This window comes from Harpia harpyja, chromosome 1 (assembly GCF_026419915.1).
Source record: "Harpia harpyja isolate bHarHar1 chromosome 1, bHarHar1 primary haplotype, whole genome shotgun sequence".
In the NCBI taxonomy this organism is placed as follows: Eukaryota; Metazoa; Chordata; class Aves; order Accipitriformes; family Accipitridae; genus Harpia; species Harpia harpyja.
Window position 1 is genome coordinate 108,199,608 of NC_068940.1, and position 19,955 is coordinate 108,219,562.

General features: G+C 64.4%; 1 protein-coding gene across 2 annotated transcripts; it reads left to right on the forward strand.

Moving 5' to 3' along the window:
- The first annotated feature begins 728 nt into the window (after positions 1 to 728).
- Positions 729 to 19,753, forward strand: PTPN23 (protein tyrosine phosphatase non-receptor type 23). Of its 2 annotated transcripts, XM_052809081.1 has the most exons (25): positions 729 to 894; positions 4,261 to 4,335; positions 5,551 to 5,678; positions 6,306 to 6,382; positions 7,399 to 7,448; positions 8,077 to 8,208; positions 8,673 to 8,753; positions 10,050 to 10,181; positions 10,402 to 10,449; positions 10,736 to 10,792; positions 11,409 to 11,467; positions 11,759 to 11,838; positions 12,068 to 12,182; positions 12,569 to 12,634; positions 13,029 to 13,174; positions 13,616 to 13,936; positions 14,379 to 14,533; positions 14,679 to 14,830; positions 15,138 to 15,317; positions 15,590 to 17,891; positions 18,100 to 18,284; positions 18,533 to 18,637; positions 18,751 to 18,889; positions 18,989 to 19,102; positions 19,173 to 19,753. In XM_052809081.1, exons 1-25 carry the CDS (start codon positions 811 to 813, stop codon positions 19,710 to 19,712), a joined length of 5,523 nt encoding a protein of 1,840 aa, XP_052665041.1. In that variant the 5' UTR covers positions 729 to 810; the 3' UTR covers positions 19,713 to 19,753. The 2 variants fall into 2 exon arrangements, with proteins under 2 accessions (XP_052665041.1, XP_052665049.1); XM_052809089.1 differs by lacking the exons at positions 729 to 894; positions 4,261 to 4,335; positions 5,551 to 5,678; positions 7,399 to 7,448 and having other exon boundaries at positions 6,305 to 6,382.
- Positions 19,754 to 19,955: the final 202 nt, after the last annotated feature.

Sequence of the window (19,955 nt, forward strand, 5' to 3'; positions counted from 1 at the left end):
AGTATCCGAGCCCTCGCTATGGCCGCAGCTCGGAAAGAATTCACGTTTCCGTTTTTCAATTAATCCCTCGACGGGCGAAGATTTGGCCAATTCCTCTCGGGACCCGGAAGCCTTTGCCGTGACAACGGGATCCATCTCCTCACCCCGGTCGGGCTCGCGCACGACTGAACAGGCGATGTTTTATTTTTGCACCGTTTAATACAATACGGCGTTAGTCGGGGGTCCTCTCGGGGTACGGGGAGGAGGACGGGGGGGGTCGGGGATCCCAAATGCCTCCCAGCTGCCCCCCACCCACCCCGGGGCCCAGCCCCAGGGGAGCCCCAGGCTCCGGCCTAGGCCAGGCCCGAGCCAGGCCTGTCCCCAGCTGTGGGACCGAGGCCTGCGGGGACACTACGGGCAGGGCCCAGCGGAGGGCTACCGGGCCGGGAGGGGAGCCCGGAGCCGGGACAGGCCGGGCCCGGGCCCGGTCGCCTCGGGCCTGCACCGGGCCAGGCCTAACCGGGGGCGGCCGTTGCCATGGGAACGGCCTGTGGCCTCCCCGGGGGGGGGTGGGCGGAGCGTCGCCCTTTGCCACGCCCCGCCTTACGACCAGCCCCGCCCTCAGGAGGCGGGCGAAGCGCCGCCGCGCCAACCCGCCGTTGAGAAGCCGCAGAAGGGGCGGGGCGTCTCCGTGGTAACGGCGCCACGGCGGGGGCGTGGCGGCGGTACCGGAAGAGGCGGGGCGAGGCTGGCCGGGGAGGACTCGGTTTCCCGTCAGGCTCCGCGCCGCGGTTCCGGTTGGGCGGGCGGTTCCGGCGGGCGCAGGCCGGGATGGAGGCCGTGCCCCGCATGCCCATGATCTGGCTCGACCTGAAGGAGGCCGGGGAGTTCGCCTTCAACGCCGCCGTCAAGAAGGTGGGACCGGGAAAGGGGCGGCTGGGGCCTGCGAGGGGCCCGGGGGCGGGGCGGGAGGGGCCTGTGAGGGAAGGGAGTGTTTGGGGGGGGGGGAAGAGGGGGGGTCTGTGAGGGAAGGGAGTGCTTGGGGGGGGTCGGGGGGCTTCGTGAGGGGTGTGTGGGGTCTGTGAGGGAGGGGAGTGTGTGGGGAGGGGGGGGTGGGGGGTTTGGGGGGGTCCGTGAGGGGGAGGAGTGCTTGAGGGGGGGAAGAGGGGCTCGGGGGAGGGGGCTGTTTGGGGTCTGTGAGGAAGGGGAGTGCTTGGGGTGTGGGGCAGAGGGGTCGGGGGTGGCTCCGTGAGGGGTGTGTGGGGTCTGTGAGGAAGGGGAGTGTGTGGGGAGGGGGGTTGGGGGCCGTGGGGAGGGGTTGAGGGGTCCGTGAGGGTGGGAGTGCTTAAGGGGGAAAGAGGGGCTCGGGGGTGGGGGGTGTTTGGGGTCTGTGAGGGAGGGGAGTGCTTGGGGAGGTAGGGAGGGGGAGAGGGGGGGCTTGGAGGGAGGGGAGTGTGTGAGGCGGGGGGTTGGGGGCTGTTGGGGGGTCCGTGAGGGTGAGGAGTGCTTGAGGGGGGGAAGAGGGGCTCGGGGGAGGGGGCTGTTTGGGGTCTGTGAGGAAGGGGAGTGCTTGGGGTGTGGGGCAGAGGGGTCGGGGGGGCTCCGTGAGGGGTGTGTGGGGTCTGTGAGGGAGGGGAGTGTGTGGAGTGTGGGGCAGAGACAGGTTGGGGGGGTCTGTGAGGGAGGGGAGTGCTTGGGGTGTGAGGCAAGGGGAGGTTGGGGGCTCTGTGGGGGATGTTTGGGGTGGGGGGAGTCTTTGGGGTACACAGGGGAGTGCAGAGTTTTAGGGATTTTGGGGGGGCCCTGGTGAAGCAGGGAGTTATAGCTGGGGATATCTGGGGGGGCTGTGACTCTGTGTGTTGGGGGGGGGGGTGCCCGGAGATGGGGAGGACTGGGGCAGGGCTGCTGGGGGCACCATCAGGCAGGGAGGGCCCTGGGGGGCTCCTGGGAGTGGTGGGGCAGGGAGGGGGGGTGAGGTATGCCGGCTGGGTCTGCGGTGGCCCGTCACCCTGGGGTGGCTCTGCCCTGCGTGTCACGGCGGGAGCAAGGCTGCGAGCGAATTTGTGCCCCCGTCAGCCCACCCTGGCTTGGCCCCACTCGCTTCGCTGTTTCCTCGGGGCTGCGGGACCTTCCTCGGTGGCCGGGGTCAGCGGGTCCCCGCTAATGCGGTGCTGCCGGGGGACAGAGTTTGGGGAGGGGTGAGTCCCTGGAGCGCTCCCCAACCCGGGCAGAGCCTTCCCCAGCCGCCTCGGGGGCGAGCGGTGAGTTGGCAAGTCTGTCCCCACTGCATGTGACTGCGCTGACTCCCGGCTCCCGACGTCGCAGCCGCCCTTCCCTGAGCCCCGCCGCCGCTGGATCCGGCCTCCCCACCCGGCAGCGGTCGTTATTAATGCCGTGGCAGGCCTCGTTAGGAGATCTGGGTCAGCGATGGCCGATCCCTCGTGTCTCCTTTCCCTCTACTCCCACGGGCTTGTGTAAAAGAGGGAACTGAGGAGGGGGGAGCCAGTTCTCCCGCCGCCAGCAGCCCAGGCTGACTGATCATCAGTCAATCAAAAGCCCCAATCCCTTTGCGGTGCTATCGGACGAAGGTTGAGAGTACGGTGGGTGCGAGACGACAGGCTCCTTCCTTCCCAGCGGCCGCCGAGAGCTGCGGGGGGACACAACCTGTCCTGGCCACCCTGGCAGGGACCGAACCGAGGGCTTAAAGGAGGTGAAGTACTTAATTAAGCAGCTGTAAACAAGCTCCACCTATGACTGGCATTTCCTAGTGCCACCTACAGATGAAAAGCATGATTTATTGATGTGGAAGGAGGACGGGGGTGTTTCCCCTGCATTTGTGTTGCCACCTGCTTCCCACCGCTCTGGATTTTGGCGTGCTGAGGGGGGCTGGGGTCCCGTCGGACCCCGGCAGCGGCGTTAGCGTGGCAGGGAAGTCCTTGTGCCAGGAGGAAGGTGTTGCGGGATCGCTGAGCTGAGTCATGCCATGCCGGCCAGGACAAGGTGCGGCGGCCGTCGGCGCAGCTCCGGCCCCGCCGTGCCTGCCTGCCAGTGCCAGGGAAGCCGACGCTGCTGTGGACCTCGTGGTGGCAGCCCACGGAGAGCTGCAGCAGAGGGGATGGTGGCCTCCAGGTCCGAGCTCGTCCCAAGGGATGGTGACTTATGAAAAGTAGTTGTTCAGGGAATTTCTGTGTACGGCAGCAGGTGGAAATCTGTTTTGTAAACCAGGCTTCCCTGCGGACGTTTGATGGAAACCCACTCTGTTTTGCTGGCTCGTGAGAAGCGACAGGGAATAGATATCTGGCACCCTGGTCAAAATGGAGAGGGAGGAGAGGAAACTTCCCTCATTTCTCCAGCGCTGAGCTGCGTTAACCTTGAGTTTAAGTGACAGGGTGCGGGCAGCCCTTCAAATGTCCCCGGCCTCCCTTAACCTGGCAGCCGCTGGGTTGGATCAAGCTCCCAGTGTCTGCCTGAGCCAGGGCAGAGTGGGGCTGCGGGTCCCCGGCTGCCGGGAAGGTTGGATGAATTCCTGCATGAACCCTTGGAGAATCCCGAGCTAGAGGCAGGTTTGGGGAGCTCTGTCCCCGCAGCTCTCTTCATGGTGGTGGGGAGACATAACTTGTCGCTGAGCACCTTCCTTGGGGATGCCAGAGCGTTTTTGGCTAAGCCCTGGCTCCAGCTCCTCTCCACGGTGACTGAGGAGCCTCTGGCAGGGCCCACGGCACTGTGCTCTTCCGTATCAGCATGCGCTACCCGGTTTTGTTTCCCTTTCTGCCCTCGCCGCGATGAGCGGCCTTCCTGGCCAACCGCCAGCGTGACATCCACCCTCTGACAGTCAGCAAGAGGCTTCAATTTCATGCAAACGCAGAGGGATATCAGGTGTGAATCTGGAGTGACTTCAGTTCGGTCTGTCCCCTTCACTGGCCACTTGATTCCGGCTTTTCCGCTCCAGCTCCAAGGTCCCCGTCAGCTCCTGGCATATGCTGGATCAGTGCCTCTCCTCAGGGTGTTGTCTCCGCGGGACGCTGCACCCTGGCTTTGCATTAAGCTGAGGTTCAGCAGGAGCGGGACAAGATTTGGGGGGTTTTAGGAGGCAAACAAGCTCCCAGCCAGGAGATGCAAGGCCCCGGGCCAGCGCACGCCCCTTCACACTGCCAGACCCGCTGTGGGGGCTTCTCCCAGGCTTCCCTGGAGAGCCACCGGTTGTTGCTCGGGCACGAGGCTGGGAAGGTGCCTCTGGGTGTCAGACAGGGCCAGGCTCTCACCCCTCTCTTCTCCCTCCAGTTTGTCCTGAAGAACTATGGGGAGAATCCAGAGAACTACAACGAGGAGCTGCGGAAGCTGGAGCTGCTCCGGCAGGTAAGCCGGGCTCCGTCCCGAATCACTCACAGCCCCGGTGAGACCTGCTAGAGCCGAACCGGGGAGCTGGTTCATCACCTACCCCGTGCTCAAGGACACGTCTGCCAGCTCCCGCTGTCTCCCTGAACCGGGAGGTGTGCCGGAGTGCTGCCGTGGCTGCTCCTCTCCCTCACCAGTGGCCCACGGATGAGGCTTTTGGCAGCCGGGCTGCATCCTGGGCTTCCCAAGGGGCGTGCAGGGGTGGGGCGTTAGGGCTCTGCTATATCCGCTTCCCTAAATTTGGTGGGTTTTGTGTTGAATACAAGTTCCCTGTTGGGTGGAAGGAATCGCTTTGTCTAGTCAGGCTGGTGCCTGAGGTCTTCTCAGGAAATAAATCAGCCCTTCGCTCTCAGCTCTGGAGCCCACATACTTGTGTTAGTCACTGGGGTCATCAATTTTGGGGCCACTGAGCAGATTAGAGATGGCCTTGGCCCCAGACAGCTGGTAGCTGAAACACGGATGGCAAAACCAGCTGGAGATGGTCAGAGACTTGTCCCGAGCTGGGACCGGTGCCGGTTTGTCCTGTGCCGTAGGTTTTGTAGCAGGGCCATAAGCCTGATGTGCAGGGTGGAGCTGGGGTAACTTGTGGTGCTGGCACTGGGGTCATCTCACCAGCCTCTCCAAAGCACAGCGGTGGGTGGGTGCCCTAACATCTCCAGCCTGGGATCTGGGGAGTTCTGGCCTCTGCCTGTGGCCTTAACCCTGAAGCAGGAGGTTGGGAAACCTTTCCAGGGTCTCCTGCTCTTCCCTTCATTCTCCCAGCACAGCTTTGCCGTAGCAGCAGGTCCTGTGCCCTGTCCAGGACACCCCTTTGTCAGTCGCTCCCAAATTCCGCCCGTTTATTTTGCCCTTAGGAGCCTGTGCCGGGGAGAGCAGAGGCTCTTCTTCCCTGAACCGGTTGCTCCGGATCCATAAAGCGGCTCCCTCCAGCCCCTTTTTTAGGCAAACAGACCTGTTTTTCTAGCTGTGTTACACAGGTGTTTTCCGTAAGGCCTTGCTCCTTCCCATGGTGCTGCTTCATCCCGGGGGAGCCGGCTGATGCCCGGCTCTGGCTGTCCCCTCCTGCCTGCAGATCTCACCACAAATCAGGCAGGCTCTTGTTCCTGCCTGGCACGTTACCTGTGAGCACAGTCCTGTCCCCAGGGCAGCCTCTTCCTCCTCCTCTCTCCCCTCCAGAGCGCCGTCAACGTTCCCAGGGACTTTGAGGGCTGCAGCACGCTGCGGAAATACTTCGGCCAACTCCACTACCTGCAGAGCCGCATCCCCATGGGCGCTGAGCAGGAGGCGGCGGTCCCCATCGCGTGGTGAGGAGGAGCTTCTTCTCCGTATGCTCTCTCCAGCGTGGGCATTACGGGTGGGAGGATCGGCTCCCAACGGGAGCTTCCTGAAATGCGGAGGCTGACCCAAAGCAGAGCAACTGCTCCCTCTTCCCTGTGCACGTCCTTCACCAGCATCCGATACGCTCCTGCCCAAAGCCCAACAGCTGTACCTGGGTGGCACAGGGGTGTCCTGGAGACCCCTTGGGAAATGGCGTCCTGCCCTGGGCATCTGGCAGGACATCTAAGCCGAGCCGTAAAGCAGCACGGTTGGCTCTGAGGAGACACAAGGCAGAGCCAGGACAGTGTCACCGTGCAAGGTGACAGTGCTGAGATCCCCCGGGGTGGCAGAGTTGCTCGGCTGTGTGTAAATGGGGTGTTTGTGTGATTACAAAGCCAAAACAAGCCCGCCACGTGGAGACACACCGTCCCACCAGCTCCCACCGCCTCCAGCACCTTGATTTGATGTCCAGGGTGATGCCAGGCAGGAGGACCCCTTCCCCGAACCTCTGAGGGAGCACATCTCCTGACAAATCCTTTTCCTGGCTGGTGGCCTGTGCCTAGGAACACCAGTAACTCCATCTACAGCTGGTAACCAGGCTTCTCTCCTCGCAGGACTGAGATCTTCTCAGGCAAGACGGTGACTCACGAGGACATCAAGTACGAGCAGGCGTGCATCCTCTACAACCTGGGTAAGGGCCTGGGACACCGGCTGTCCTCTTAGTCTGCCCTGGGCATGAGGGATGTCCCCCCCTCTCTGCCCAGCCTTTGCTCCATGCTCCACGTCGGCCTTCCTCGGAGAGGCCAGACAGCAGCACGGCCCGCCTGGTCCCACCAGCAGCTGTGGCTCAGCCTGGTTGTGCCTCTTCCCCTCCTCTGTGCTGCCTGTGGGGCTGGGTACTCAGTGTCAGAGCTGCACGAGAGGTTGACTTTGGCTTTTGTCAGAAGCCTCCTCTCCTTTCCTTGTGGTCTGAGCACGCCCTGGTCATGTGCTGCCCTGCATCTCGGTCAGAGGTTGCACTGAGGAGCCTGACATTGGGTTGTGGCCTTAGAAATGCCCTTTCTGGCACAGTGATGGCCTCAGTCAGGCTTTGTCAAGGTCATCCAGTACCTTGTCTCCTCAAAAGCAGCAAACAGGTGTAAAGGCAGCAAATCTAACTTTTGTTCCCCCTCCCTTGCTCTCCAGCTGTGGACAATCATGGTTCAGAGTGGGTTTTCTTTGGTAGCCCCAAAGGGAAGGTGATGCTCAGCCCCTGGCCACTTAATGCAGCTGGAAACACTCCCATCCCTGGCGTCGCAGCTGCCCCTTGTGCTGCAGTTCAGGAACTGACTGCATTTTCCCAGTGGACCACATGCAGAGCAAAGTAGTTTAGCTTAAACCCCAGCCCAAGGCTGCTCCCTGAAGTTGGAAGAAACACATCTGTTAAACCAGGAGGGTGTAAGATAGTTGCTTTTCAATACTGAGGGTTTGTTTCCAGCCCAGGACTTTCCTGTGCTGAATGACTTGCATGTGAGTCGTTCACACTGGTGGCCTGTGAGATGGGCATCCTGAGTGCCACGGTTCCCTGCGTCCTGCTGGCACAGAGAGCCGGCTGGGTGCTGCTGGGTGTCTGTGGCCGACTCGCCGCAGATTGAAGCTTCTCTGGTACGAGACCCGCAGTCTCTGGGAGCGGTGAGCGGGGGCTGGCAGAGTGTCCTCTTTCCGCAGGTGCGCTGCACTCTATGCTGGGCGCCATGGACAAGAGAGTGTCCGAGGAGGTAACGATCCCCCGGGTCCTCCCTCAACGACTCTTCTCTCCCGTGTGCTTAACAGCCACGAGCCGGTAGCACCGAGTACTTCTCCTCCGTAACTTGGGTGGTTACAAGTATCTCGATGTCAGACACCAGCTCTGGATGTCTGCTGTGACCCAGGATCGCTGTAGAGCGTTACGAGGGGCCACCCCCCTCATGGTTGCATCCCTCCCTGCCCTGTTGTTGCTGTCCCCACTCCAGCAAGGCTCTGCCTGCTTGCTGGCCAGGCTGACCTTCCACCCTCAGCACCTAGGGCCAGGAGAGGAGAAATCTGACACAGCTTGGGACATGCACAGCCAGGGGAAAGCACTGAGCTGTTTAGAGCCTTGTGAGCCGCAGGGACTCGCTCCAGGCTTGTGGCGGCTGCTTTTTGGGGTCTCAGAGGAGGGCTGAGCAGCACGGGGAACATCTAACCCCTGCTGAGCTGAGGTTTATCACCCTAACCCCCCCATGTGAAAGGAGGTTGCCGCTTTTCCAGTCTGGCCAAGTCTCCACAAATTCCTCACGTCTGGCAGCACGTGCCTACGGACATCGGCTGGCTCGGCACGTGTGCAAGAGGGCTGTGCATGCCTGACGTGTTCTCCCATCTTCTCAGGGCATGAAGGTTTCCTGCACTCACTTCCAGTGTGCCGCCGGGGCGTTTACATACCTGCGGGATCACTTCCCTCACTCCTACAGCGTAGACATGAGCCACCAGATCCTCAACCTCAACATCAACCTCATGCTGGTAGGAACTGGGTTCTGCCTCCGCCAGGACACTGGTCACACTGGGATGGCTTCTTGCGCACCTCGAGGGCAGCTGCCGCTCGAGCAGGAGAGGGGTGTTCCTAGGGTTGGGTGCTCCCTGCGGAGTCTAAGCGCTTGGAGCTGGGCGAAACAAGACCCCAGTGCCCCACGGGGGCTGTTGTCTCCGGGGTCCGGGCTGCTGTAGGCACGAGGGGCTCCGTCCTCCAGGAGGGAAGGAGATTTGGGGAGGCAGCAGGGAAGAGGGAAGGCTCTGTGCCGCTTTGCTTGTCCCCAGGGTGTTCAGGCATCCCTTGAGGCTGGTGTTTACTGTGCTCCACTGACCCCTGAAGAAAGGGGCTGTCGCTGGTGGGTCCTGCCAGGGGTTGGGGCCTGGCGCTGGCTTGGATATAGGGGGGTGTCCCAAGGTGTACGGGAAACTGAGTGTTCCCCTCTCGTCTTCGGCAGGGCCAGGCGCAGGAGTGTCTCCTGGAGAAGTCCATGCTGGACAACAGGAAGAGTTTCCTCGTGGCCCGGATCAGCGCCCAGGTGAGCTCCTGGGCAATCTCTGCTGTGCCGAACTCTGGCCGCTTCTGCCTCGGCGCTTACTGTTCCCAGCACAGACCCGCTCCCACTGCACGGAGCGACACATGGGATCGGGACCTCGGGGAGGGTGTCCCAGATCCTGCGCAGCGTCAGCGCAGTCAAAGAGTGCTGTGGGGTCTTGCCGTTGCCTCAGGCTGTGAGTGCAACCACCAGCTCCTCAAAGGAGAGTGTAAGATACTCTAGAGGGAAGGGATGCCATCCAGAGGGACCTTGACAGGCTTGAGAGGTGGGCCTGTGCGAACCTCATGGAGTTCAAGGGTCCTGCACCTGGGTCGGGGCAATCCCAAGCACAAATACAGGCTGTGGGGGATGAAGGGATTGAGAGCAGCCCTGTGGAGAAGGACTTGGGGGTACCGGTGGATGAAAAGCTGGACATGAGCCGGCAACGTGCGCTCGCAGCCCAGAAAGCCAACGTGTCCTGGGCTGCATCACCAGCAGCGTGGCCAGCAGGTCGAGGGAGGGGATTGTGCCCCTCTGCTCCGCTCTGGTGAGACCCCACCTGCAGTTCTGCATCCAGCTCTGGGCTCCTCAGCACAGGAGAGACATGGACCTGTTGGAGCGGGTCCAGAGGAGGCCACAAAGATGATCAGGGGGATGGAACACCTCTCCTGTGAGGACAGGCTGAGAGAGTTGGGGTTGTTCAGCCTGGAGAAGGCTCCGGGGAGACCTTAGAGCAGCCTGCCAGTACCTAAAGGGGACCTACAGGAAAGATAGAGAGGGACTCTTCACAAGGACATGTAGTGATAGGACAAGGGATAATGGCTTTAAACTTAAAGATGGTAGATTTAGGATAGATGTAAGGAAGAAGTTCTTCCCTGTGGGGGTGCTGAGGCACTGTACAGGTTGCCCAGAGAGGCTGTGGATGCCCCATCCCTGGAAGTGTTCAAGGCCGGGTTGGACGGGGCTTTGAGCGACCTGGTCTAGTGGAAGGTGTCCCTGCCCATGGCAGGGGTTTGGAATGAGATGATCCTTAAGGTCCCTTCCAACCGAAACCATTCTAGGATTCTAACCCTCCGTGTGGGGTAGGTTTACTGTGGTGATGTCACTAGTCCCTGGCTCTGACCCAAAACGCATCTGCGAGTTCCCCACCAACTGACCATTTTGCTGTGCTGGCTGGGTGATCTGAGACCTTGGGCACAAACACTGGTGCTGGTGAATCCTCCTTTCTCTTGCTGCTCTCTGTTCCACCTGGGATCTGGCTTTCTGGGGGGTTCCAAACACCCGTCCTTCTCTCTGTAGGTGGTGGATTACTACAAAGAGGCCTGCCGGGCGCTGGAAAACTCAGAGACAGCCTCGCTGCTGGGAAAGATCCAGAAGGACTGGAAGAAGCTGGTTCAAATGAAAATCTATTATTTTGCTGCTGTGGCCCATGTAAGTGGGGAGATCAACTCGGGGGCAGCTTGGCTGCACTGGGGGGACCTGCCCTTTGCTCCCATCCCGGCTTGGGCTGCTCGTGCCCTCTGTGGCGCGGTGCTCACCACAACACGACCAACGAACGGGCTCTGGCTGCTCTGTGGGGTTTTCTTGCCCCTTTCAGAGATCTCCCTCGAGTTAAGGAGCCCTGACACCGCTGATGTGTGTTTTCTTGCAGCTGCACATGGGAAAACAGGCTGAGGAGCAGCAGAAGTTTGGGGAAAGGGTAAGCAGAGCTGTGTTGGTCCATCTCGTCTGGTCCAGGCTCTGGATCGTGGTCCTGCCCTGGGGGGGTTGAGTCCTGGAAGAGCTGGTGACGCTGGGTATCTGCAGCCCTGGGGACATGAGTGTGTCACCAATGATGTCCTGCCTCCTGCAAGCGTTTGTGGGTGTTCTTGAAAAGCCCCATTACGCTGTGGGAAGCTGCGGCCCTCAGGGACTGGTAGTTGTGTTCCTGTGCAAAGCAAGGGCATCTACTTCTGTGCCAACCCTAATTCCCTGTCTCTCTGCAGGTCATCTACTTCCAGAGCGCTCTGGATAAACTCAATGAAGCGATCAAGCTGGCAAAGGTGTGTTCCTGCTCCATCTGGGTAGCAGTAATTAGGTTTTTGAAGTTCCTGTGCTGGGCCCTGGCTCAGGCCAGTGGGATGCCAGACTGGGAAGATGAGATCGGTGTCAGTTTAAAAGCTTTCCTTGCCTTTCAGTAGGTTGGCAAACCTGTGCTGGCTTCCCAAAGCTTCGCTTTGCTTCCCTCTGGGACATCCAGCCAAGCCCAAGGCTGTGGTATCTCCTGGCCGCTTGGTCTACCAGGGCTTTAGCGGGGTTTGGTTTGGTTTTAATCATTCAGGAGCATGTGGGCAGCTCCAGAAGGGCCGTGGGTCTGCAGCACTCAGCCCTGCTGCCTTGGTGGGCTCCCCACAGAGCCCCTGGTGTTGGTTCTACGGTGCTCGGGAAACCAAGGACAGCCCTGTAGCAGGGTCTGCGTGTGAAACTGGGACATGGAAGATTTGGGGCTGCTTCCAGGCATCTCGGCTCCTTTATGGGGCACAAGGAGAGATGGCTGGTGAGGCTGCTGCTGGCTCCTGGGCACGCTCGAGCCATGGCCACAGCACGCAGGGCTGCGATCGGCCACTGGGACAGCAATACCAGTTCCCTGCCTGCACTAACTCACTCTCATTTCTGCAGGGCCAGCCAGAAACCGTCCAGGAAGCCCTGAGATTCACCATGGATGTGATCGGTGGCAAGTGAGTCCGTGCACGGGGCTCCCCTGGACGTAACCGTCCTGCTTCTCTGTGGGTCAGAAATGCCCGGTGGCCGGAGCAGCCCAGGGAGCGTCCCCGGTGTCCCCCGACACGCAGAGCCAAGCATCCCATGCTGCCTGAGGCTCGCGGGATGTGCGGCTGCCGTGAAAGTCGCTCTTTGCTCTCCCTGGAGCGAGCCCAAGAGACCCGGGGCCTGACCCCGCTGGGAGCAAGCTCAGGGAGCCGGGGATGCTGTCTGCTCCTCACCAACGTGCCATCACTTCTTGTTTCTAGGTACAATTCGGCCAAAAAGGACAATGACTTCATCTACCATGAAGCTGTGCCTGCGCTGGACACCCTGCAGTCCGTGAAAGGTGAGGATGGGCAGTGCCCCCTCCTGCCAGCTCCTGATGGGAGAGGGACACACACGGTGACACACAGTGAATCTACGGGGCTCTGGGACCCTTGGGGCTTCGTGCTGTGATGCCGTGCTCTCCGGGGATCTGCCAGGAATGAAGGTTTTGAGCGGGAGGACCTGTCTCGGGAATAATCAGTTCCCCACGGAGGTTTCAGACAAGCGTGTGTTGTGTGTTTGACCCCCAGGTGCCCCGTTGGTGAAAGCCCTCCCCGTCAACCCCACAGATCCAGCCGTCACCGGCCCTGATATATTCGCCAAGCTGGTGCCCATGGCTGCCCACGAGGCCTCTTCCCTGTACAGGTGTGTCCCGGGATGCGGCACGGGCGGGCACGGCTCTGGCCGGAGCAGGACAGCCAGCCGGTCACGGAGCTCGGGGTACAGATCTCAACAAGGAGCCCGTGCCCTAGCTCAGCAGCTCTGCAAGCTAAAGAGAGCTGGGAGCTGGAGGTTTCCTTGGGGAACCGCCAACATCCCTGAGTTGTTCTCATGTCTGCCCTCTGTCCACTGTCTCTCCTGGCAGCTGGAGCTGGCCTTGCCGCCCCAAAGGGCCGCATCCAGCAGGCCCGGGGATGGACGAGGCTCCGGCCAGCTCCCACAGAGCTCAGAGCACTTGTGACTTATGGTGGAGGTTTCCCTACTCCTGTCGCAGCACTAAAGGATTTTTTTTTTTTTCTCCTCTGTCGCAGCGAGGAGAAGGCCAAACTGCTGAGAGATGTGATGGCGAAGATTGAAGCCAAGAATGAAGTGCTGGAGTACGTGTGAGCCATACCCAAACGGGGCCCTGGCCGATTTCTCCCCGCTGGAGATGCAGGCAGCGTTCCGGGCTCCCTGCAGCCTGGTGCAGGGCTGTCCAGTTTATCCCCTTGCTGAGTTTCCCACCCCAGCGCCAAAGGGAACACAGACATCCCTGATCTGTCGCCCTCGTGCTGAGTATGGTCAAGTCCCAGTTTGCCCAGCTCTGGGGCAGACCCTGTCCCCCAGCAGGTTCCGGTCCCAGTGACCGGTCCCCAAATTCACCCTGCAGCTTTGCTTAGGCCATCAGGGGTGACGCTGCAGTGCTGCGCCCCGAGTTGGCCGTGGTTTGGGATGGGAGGACCTGTGTGGGAGGCTCTGCCACCGCTCAGGGGCTTGTTCTCTCGCCTGCAGCCAGTTCATGGACTCCATGCAGCTGGACCCCGAGACCGTGGACAACCTGGACATGTACAGCCACATCCCCCCCATCCTGATGGAGAAATGCGCCGCGCTCAGCGTGCGCCCCGACACCGTCAAGAACCTCGTCCAGTCCATGCAGGGTAAGGACATGGGGACCAGGGATGGCTGGGCTGGCCCTGGGGGCAGGCGTGCCGCTCCCTGACGGGGGCTTTGGCGTTGGGAACGGCCGCTCCGATGGCTGATTCTTTGCCGATATAAATTCCCGAAACACAAAGCATTTTTCCTGTTGGCCGGTCGTGGGGGATGCTGCTTCCTCGTAGGCCAGGCCAGCCGTCACCCTGCTGGTGGCTGCAGCCAAAGGGGTCGGTGCTGTCTGAAGCCCGGTGCAGGCAGGCCCTGAGCCCAGCACCCAGGCGTCTGGGCTGTGATGTCCTTGCCTTCTCTGGTCGCCCACAGCCAGATTTATTCCTCGGGCTGCTGTGTCGATGCCTGGCTTCAGGCTCGGAGCAGGCGGGGGCCAGGAGAGCTTGTGGCAGGTGGTGGTTCAGCCCTTTGCCAGCCTCGGTCTCTCTCCCCTGCAGTGCTCTCCGGGGTCTTCACCGACGTGGAGGCTTCCCTGAAGGAGATCCGAGACCTCCTCGAGGAGGACGAGGCTCAGGAGCGGAAGCTGCAGGAGCTGCTTGGGAAGGTCCCGCCGCCCCAGGGGTCCCCCCTGCCGCCGTCCCCAGGGCTGGCCGAGGTCAGCAAGGAGTGTTCCAAGTACATGGAGGTGCACGAGAAGGCCAGCTTCACCAACACCGAGCTCCACAAAGCCATGAACCTGCACATCGGCAACCTCCGCCTGCTCAGCGGGCCGCTGGAGCAGGTCCGGGCCGCGCTGCCTTCACCCGCCTTGACCGAAGGTGAGCGGTGCTGCGCCCCGTGCTCGCAGCCGTCCCGGCTTCCCAACGGCACCCCAGGCTGGGGCTGGGGGGGAAAGTAGGTCCGCTTCTCCCTCCTGCCTCCCTGGTGCTCCCCTCGTGTCGCCTTCTGCCTCAGCTTGGCGCTGCTTTGGCATCGGCGGGCTGCGTGGTCCGTTGCGAGCCGGGGTGGGGGCTTGTCCCCCTGAAAAACCTGCAAAATGGGATCCTGGCGTGGGGACGGATGGGCCAGAGACCCGGTTACCGTCTCGGCAAATGCCTGCCTTTACTGCCCGGTGTGCCAGGACAAGCCGCAGGCTGGTTCCTTACCCCCGCGGTTCCCTCCCCTCAGCTGCAGCATGTACCGTGAGCGGGCTCGGGTCAGGGAGGCCGTGCCGGGCTCGGTGCGATCTGGCGCGGCCGCTCAGCCCTCCCTGTCCCCCAGACGACAAGCAGGTGCTGCAGAACCTGAAGCGAATCCTGTCCAAGGTGCAGGAGATGAGGGACCAGCGGACGTCCCTGGAGCAGCAGTTGCGTGAGATGATCCAGAAGGACGATATCACCACCTCGCTGGTCACCACCGACCGCTCCGAGATGAAGGTGGGTGCCAGCTGCCGTGTTTGGGGAAGACCCTTCGCGTGTCACATGTCCCGGTCAGGGCTGCAGCCAGAGCTCTGCCCCGTCCCAACCTACCCGAGCCTCCCCAGCCGCCTGCGATCCCTCAAACCCTCCCCTCTCTCGGCAGAAACTCTTTGAGGAGCAGCTGAAGAAGTACGACCAGATCAAGGTGTACCTGGAGCAGAACCTGGCCGCCCAGGAGAACGTCCTGAAGGCCCTGACGGACGCCAATGTCAAATACGCGGCTGTGCGCAAGGCCCTGGGCGAGGTGGAGCACAAGTGAGTGGTGTGCGGGGCTGAGGCACGGAGGAGTGGTATTCCCTGGTGGGGTCTGGGTGCCTTGGTGGGGTCTGCGTGCACGGGAACAGCCTTCACCCCCCACAAGGGAGAGGTGTGGGGTCACTGCCGGCTTCTCTAGTCTGTCCCTTGTCGTGCCCCGCTGCTGGGGAGCCACTGGTGGCTTTGTCCTGCACCCGGTGTCCATCCCAGGTGGGTGCTGGTGGGCTCCCCAGGTCCCAGGAGCGGGGAGACCCGGTTTTGGCTTGGCATTACACCACCACTCAGCCCTTCCGCCCCATCTCCCCAGGTGGAACACCACCGTTCAGACCTTGGTGGCCTCCTACGAAGCCTACGAGGATCTGATGAAGAAATCGCAGGAGGGGAAGGACTTCTACACCGACCTGGAGGGGAAAGCCGCCAAACTGCTGGAGAAGGCCCGGGCTGCCTGCCAAACCGCCGAGGCCAACAGACAGCAGATCTTGGAGAAGTAGGTGGTGCCGTGCCCGTCGCCGAGATGCGTGCGTGGGCTGGAGGGGATGTAAAGCCGGGCTTGGGGGTCCCTGATGTGATGCCCCCCACCTCGCCCGGGGAGGTGGGAAGCACCTTTGGGTGCTGCTGGGTGACCTGGGTTGCGGCTGGAGGGTTTGGCTTCGGCGCGGTGGCTCCCTGTGCCCGAGGGGGCGGTGGGCAGCACCCACCCGGGCTCGCTGGGGGCCAGTGACCCCCTGCTGAGCCCCACTGCCCCCCCCCCCTCGGCAGGGAGATGAAGAAGCAGCCGCCCCCTCGGCCCACGGCCCCCAAACCCGCCCTGCAAAGGAAGCCGCTGGAGCTGGAAACCGGCGGGCCGGACGCCGGCGACCTGCCGCCGTTGAGCTCCCTGGTGCTGTCGGAGCTGCCGGAAGAGCTGCGCAGCCTGCCGCCGGACGTGCTGGCCGGGCACCTGGCCCACTTGCCGCCCCCCACGCTGGCCGCCCTCGCCCTCAACCCGGCCCTGGCCGCCGGGTTGCGGCCCCCCGAGCCCTTTCTCCCCGCGGCCAGGCTGGCCAGCGCCCCGCTGCAGCCCTTCGCCCCTGCCCGCTTCCCGGGACCCCCTGCCCTCGCCGGGCACTACCGTCTGCCGGCGGCACCCACCTCGGTGCCGGGGCCCTTTCCCCCTGGCGGGGGGACCCCGGTGCAGCTCCTGCAGCCCTCTGCCCCGCAGGCGGCCGGGCCCCCCCCCAGTTCTGCCCCGGCCGCTTCTCCCCAGCTTTTCCCGGCCGCCCCGCTGATGCGAGCGCCGGCGCAGCCCGGCACAGCCACAGTGCAGCCCGGCGCAGCTCCGGCGCAGCCCGGCTTCGTGGGGTCCCACGTGCTTCCCCCACGCTCGTCCCCGCAGCACGGTCCCCTGCCCGGCTCTGCTCCCGCTCCCGCTGCCTCCTACGGCCTGGGCCAGCCGGGGGTGCCCGCACCCGGCCCCCTCAGACCCCCCACCCTGGGGCCAGCCCCCATGGGTCCCCAGCCGCCGGCTGGCGGTCCCGAACCGGCCCCGGGTGCCCGGCTGGCCACCACCACGGTGGATAGCGTCCAAGCCCCCATCTCCAGCTGCACCGCTCCCCCGCAGCTCCCCGGCCAGGGGCCGGCCGTGCCCCCGGTCCCCTTCCTGGCCCCGCAGCGCCTGGGGGGCCCCCCTGTCACCTTCCCCTACGCCCAGGGGGGGCTGCAGCCTTTCGGGCAGCCGGCTCAGCACCCGTTCCCTCCCAGGCAGCACCCGCAGACCTTCGCCCCCGCGGCGCAGCTCCAGCCCGGCATGGAGATGCCCGCTCGGGCCCAGGGCCCCCAGCAGTTCCCCCCGCCTCCCTTTTTGCCCCCGGGGAGAGCCCAGGTCCCGCTGCCCTTCCAGCCGCCTGCCCGGCCCCCGCTGCCCCCCCAGGCCCAGTTTGCCCAGCAGCCCTTCGCCGGCCCCGGGGGGCAGCTGCCCCCGCCGGCCCCCGGGCAGCCCCCCCTGCCGCCGCAGCTCTACCAGCTCCCAGGGCAGGACAAGCTGCCCCCGCAGGGGCTCGCCCCACACGGGGGGGCCCTGCCCTTCCCCAGGGCCCCCGGCCAGAGCGGCCCCCCCGCGCAGCCCCTGCATGCCGCGCTGGGGGGGCTGCAGCCGGTGCCCGCCGGCTCCCCCGCTCTGCCCTTCTGCCCCAGCCCTGCTGCCCCCAGCAGCCAGTTGCCCCCCGGGACCATGGCCCTGGGCCCCCCTCCACCCGCCCCCGCCAGCCAGGCTGGCCCCCACCACGTCACCCCCTCTCCCAGCCCCGGCCTGAGCCAGATGCCGGGCGCGGCGGTGGTCCAGGGTCCCCTGGTCCCCTCCCCGGCCCCCTCCCCGCAGCCGGCCTTGCCCATGCAGCCCCCGGCGCTGGTGCCGGGCTCCGGCAGCCTGCCGCAGAGACCCCCGCCCTCGCTGACGCCGGGCACGGCCCCGCTCCCCCAGGGCCCCGGCGAGGCCCCCTTCCAGCGGCAGAGCTCCTCCACCGACGACCTCCTGTCCTCCAGCCCCGAGAGCCAGCACGGCGGCTCCAAGGCGGCCGTCGGCCAGCCCCTGCTGCAGCCCACCAAGGCGGACGCCAAGGATGGGCAGAAGCCCAAGGCGGTGCAGCTGATCGAGAACGATCCCTACGAGAAGCCGGAGCGAGTCCTGCGGCTGCTGGCGGAGCTCGACCGCTTCCGAGGGCTGGTGGAACGGCTGGAGCGACCGGGGCCCGGCGGCACCGCTGAGCTGGATGCTGTCTGGAAGGAGCTGCAGGACGCCCAGGAGCGGGACGCCCGGCAGCTCTCCATCGCCATCGCCCGCTGCTACTCCATGAAGAACCGGCACCAGGACATCATGCCCTACGACAGGAACCGCGTCGTCCTCCGCTCGGGCAAGGACGACTACATCAACGCCAGCAGGGTGGAGGACCTCTCGCCTTACTGCCCCACCATCATTGCTACCCAGGCCCCGCTGCTGGGCACCGCCGCCGACTTTTGGCTGATGATCTACGAGCAGAAGGTCTCCGTCGTCGTCATGCTGGTGTCGGAGCAGGAGCTGGACAAGGTAGACCCTTCCCTGGGCGCGTGCGGCTCCTGGAGCCCACGTCCCTCGCCTCTCCCGGTGCCCGTTGCGCTCTCCCCCTGTCACTGTACGGCAGCTCTGATGGGGACCTGTGACGGGGACCGGGAGGGTCCCACGGCCGCCCCTGTGGGGTCGTTAAGGGCGCTGCCCGCTCTGGCTCCTGACGGCGCGCTCCCTTCCCTCCCCGCAGCAGAAGGTGCTGCGGTACTTCCCCCCCGAGCGGGGCCAGCCCGTGGTGCAGGGACCCATCACCCTCATCCTCACCAGCCTGAAAGTCGCCCCCACCCACGTGGAGAGGATGATCACGCTCCAGTACCGGGACCAGAGCCTCAAGCGCACCGTCATCCACCTCCAGTTCACCTCCTGGCCAGAGCTGTATGGCACGGGGATGGGCTGGGGGGGGGGGGGAAATGGTGTGGTGGTCCTGCAGCAGCTGGGGAGGGTGGGTGCCCGTGGGACCCCCCCCCTGAACTGCTGGTGGGGGACCTCAGGGCTCCAGCCCCGGCATGGGGAGGGTCTTTGGGGCAGCGCTGACCCCTCCTGGGGGGGGGGGTGGGGTGTTGAGAGCAGGACCCCCACCCCAAATGAGTGTGTGTGTGTGTTGTCCCCCCGCCTCCACGCAGGGGCCTGCCCGACAGCAAGGGGAGCCTCCTCCGCTTCATCCAGGAGGTGCATGGCCACTACCTGCACCAGCGCCCGCTCCACACCCCCGTCGTCGTGCACTGCAGGTGAGCAGGGCCGGGGGGGGGTTTGCTCCCGTGGGGGCGTGGGGTGCCGTGTCCCCCGCTCCCAGGGGCCTGTCACAGCCTTTTTCGGGGTGGGGGGGGGTGTCTCTCCGCAGCTCCGGGGTGGGCCGCACCGGGGCCTTCTGCCTGCTCTACGCCGCCATGCAGGAGGTGGAGGCGGGCAACGGCATCCCCGACTTGGCCCAGCTGGTCAAGCGGATGCGGCAGCAGCGCAAGCACATGCTGCAGGAGAAGGTAGCGGGGCCGCGGGGAGGGGGGAGAAGGAGCTGAAGCCCCCCCCGGGACTGAAGCCCCCCCCAAGGGACTGACCCACGCCGCTCTCCTCCCCTGCAGCTCCACCTCAAGTTCTGCTACGAGGCCGTCCTGCTGCACGCCGAGCAAGTGCTGCACCGCCACGGCGTGGGAGCCCCCGCCGTCCCCAAGGCCACCAACAGTGCCTCCCCCAAGGTGGGTGCAGGGTCGGGGGGGGGGTGGAAATCCGTCGCCCCCCCGGGCTCACGGGGCCTCTCTCCCGCAGCTCTACTTCCACCAGGACCCCCAGGACCTGGTCCTGGGTGGGGACATGCCCATCAGCTCTATCCAGGCCACCATCGCCAAGCTGAGCATCAAGCCCGGGGGGGCCGGCGGGGAGCAAGGGGGGGTCTGGTTGCCGGATCCCGTCCCCCCGCCCGATGCCGCGGACACCCAGGCGACGCCGGTGCTTCCCGACGGCGTGCTGGATGGCGTGGGTGCCCCCCTCCCCGAACCCTCCCCGCCGGGGCCGCCCCTCCCTGAGCCGCCCGGTGACCCCGAGAGCAGCAACCACGTAGCGGAGAGCCCCGAAGTCCCGGGGGGGGAGCCGGTGGTCCCCCCTTCCGCCCCCCCCACCTCCTCGCTGGAGCTGTTGGCCTCCCTCACGCCCGAGGCCTTCACCCTGGACGCCTCCCTCAAGGGCAAGCAGCGGATGAACAAGCAGAACTTCCTGCAGGCGCAGACGGGCGAGGGGCTGCGGGGACCCCGGCCCAGCGACGACCCCCTCAGCATGCTCGACCCCCTCTGGACCCTCAACAAGACGTGAGGGGTGGGGGGGGGCCGTGTGTGTTGTGTCCTGTTCCCCCACCCCCCCAGACCCAGCACTACAGCCCTGGGCCCCTGCCCTGCGGGTGCTGCCTTCCCCTGGGACCCCCAGTTTGGGATGGGAGGACCCCGGGCAGCGGTGGTTGGGGTACCCCGAGGGGTGGGGGGGCATTGGGGGGAGGGTGTGTCTGCCTTCCCCTACCCCCCCCCCCATCCTTCTGCTTTGTACAGGTGTAACATTGGC

What these genes read in the sequence shown, in the direction of transcription:
- PTPN23 (XM_052809081.1), top strand. Translation starts at nt 811, where the DNA reads ATGGAGGCCGTGCCCCGCATGCCCATGATCTGGCTCGACCTGAAGGAG. An exon ending in CACCCTGCAGTCCGTGAAAG is followed by an intron (nt 11,839 to 12,067) that starts GTGAGGATGGGC and finishes TTTGACCCCCAG; the next exon opens with GTGCCCCGTTGGTGAAAGCC. An exon ending in TTCACCCGCCTTGACCGAAG is followed by an intron (nt 13,937 to 14,378) that starts GTGAGCGGTGCT and finishes CCTGTCCCCCAG; the next exon opens with ACGACAAGCAGGTGCTGCAG.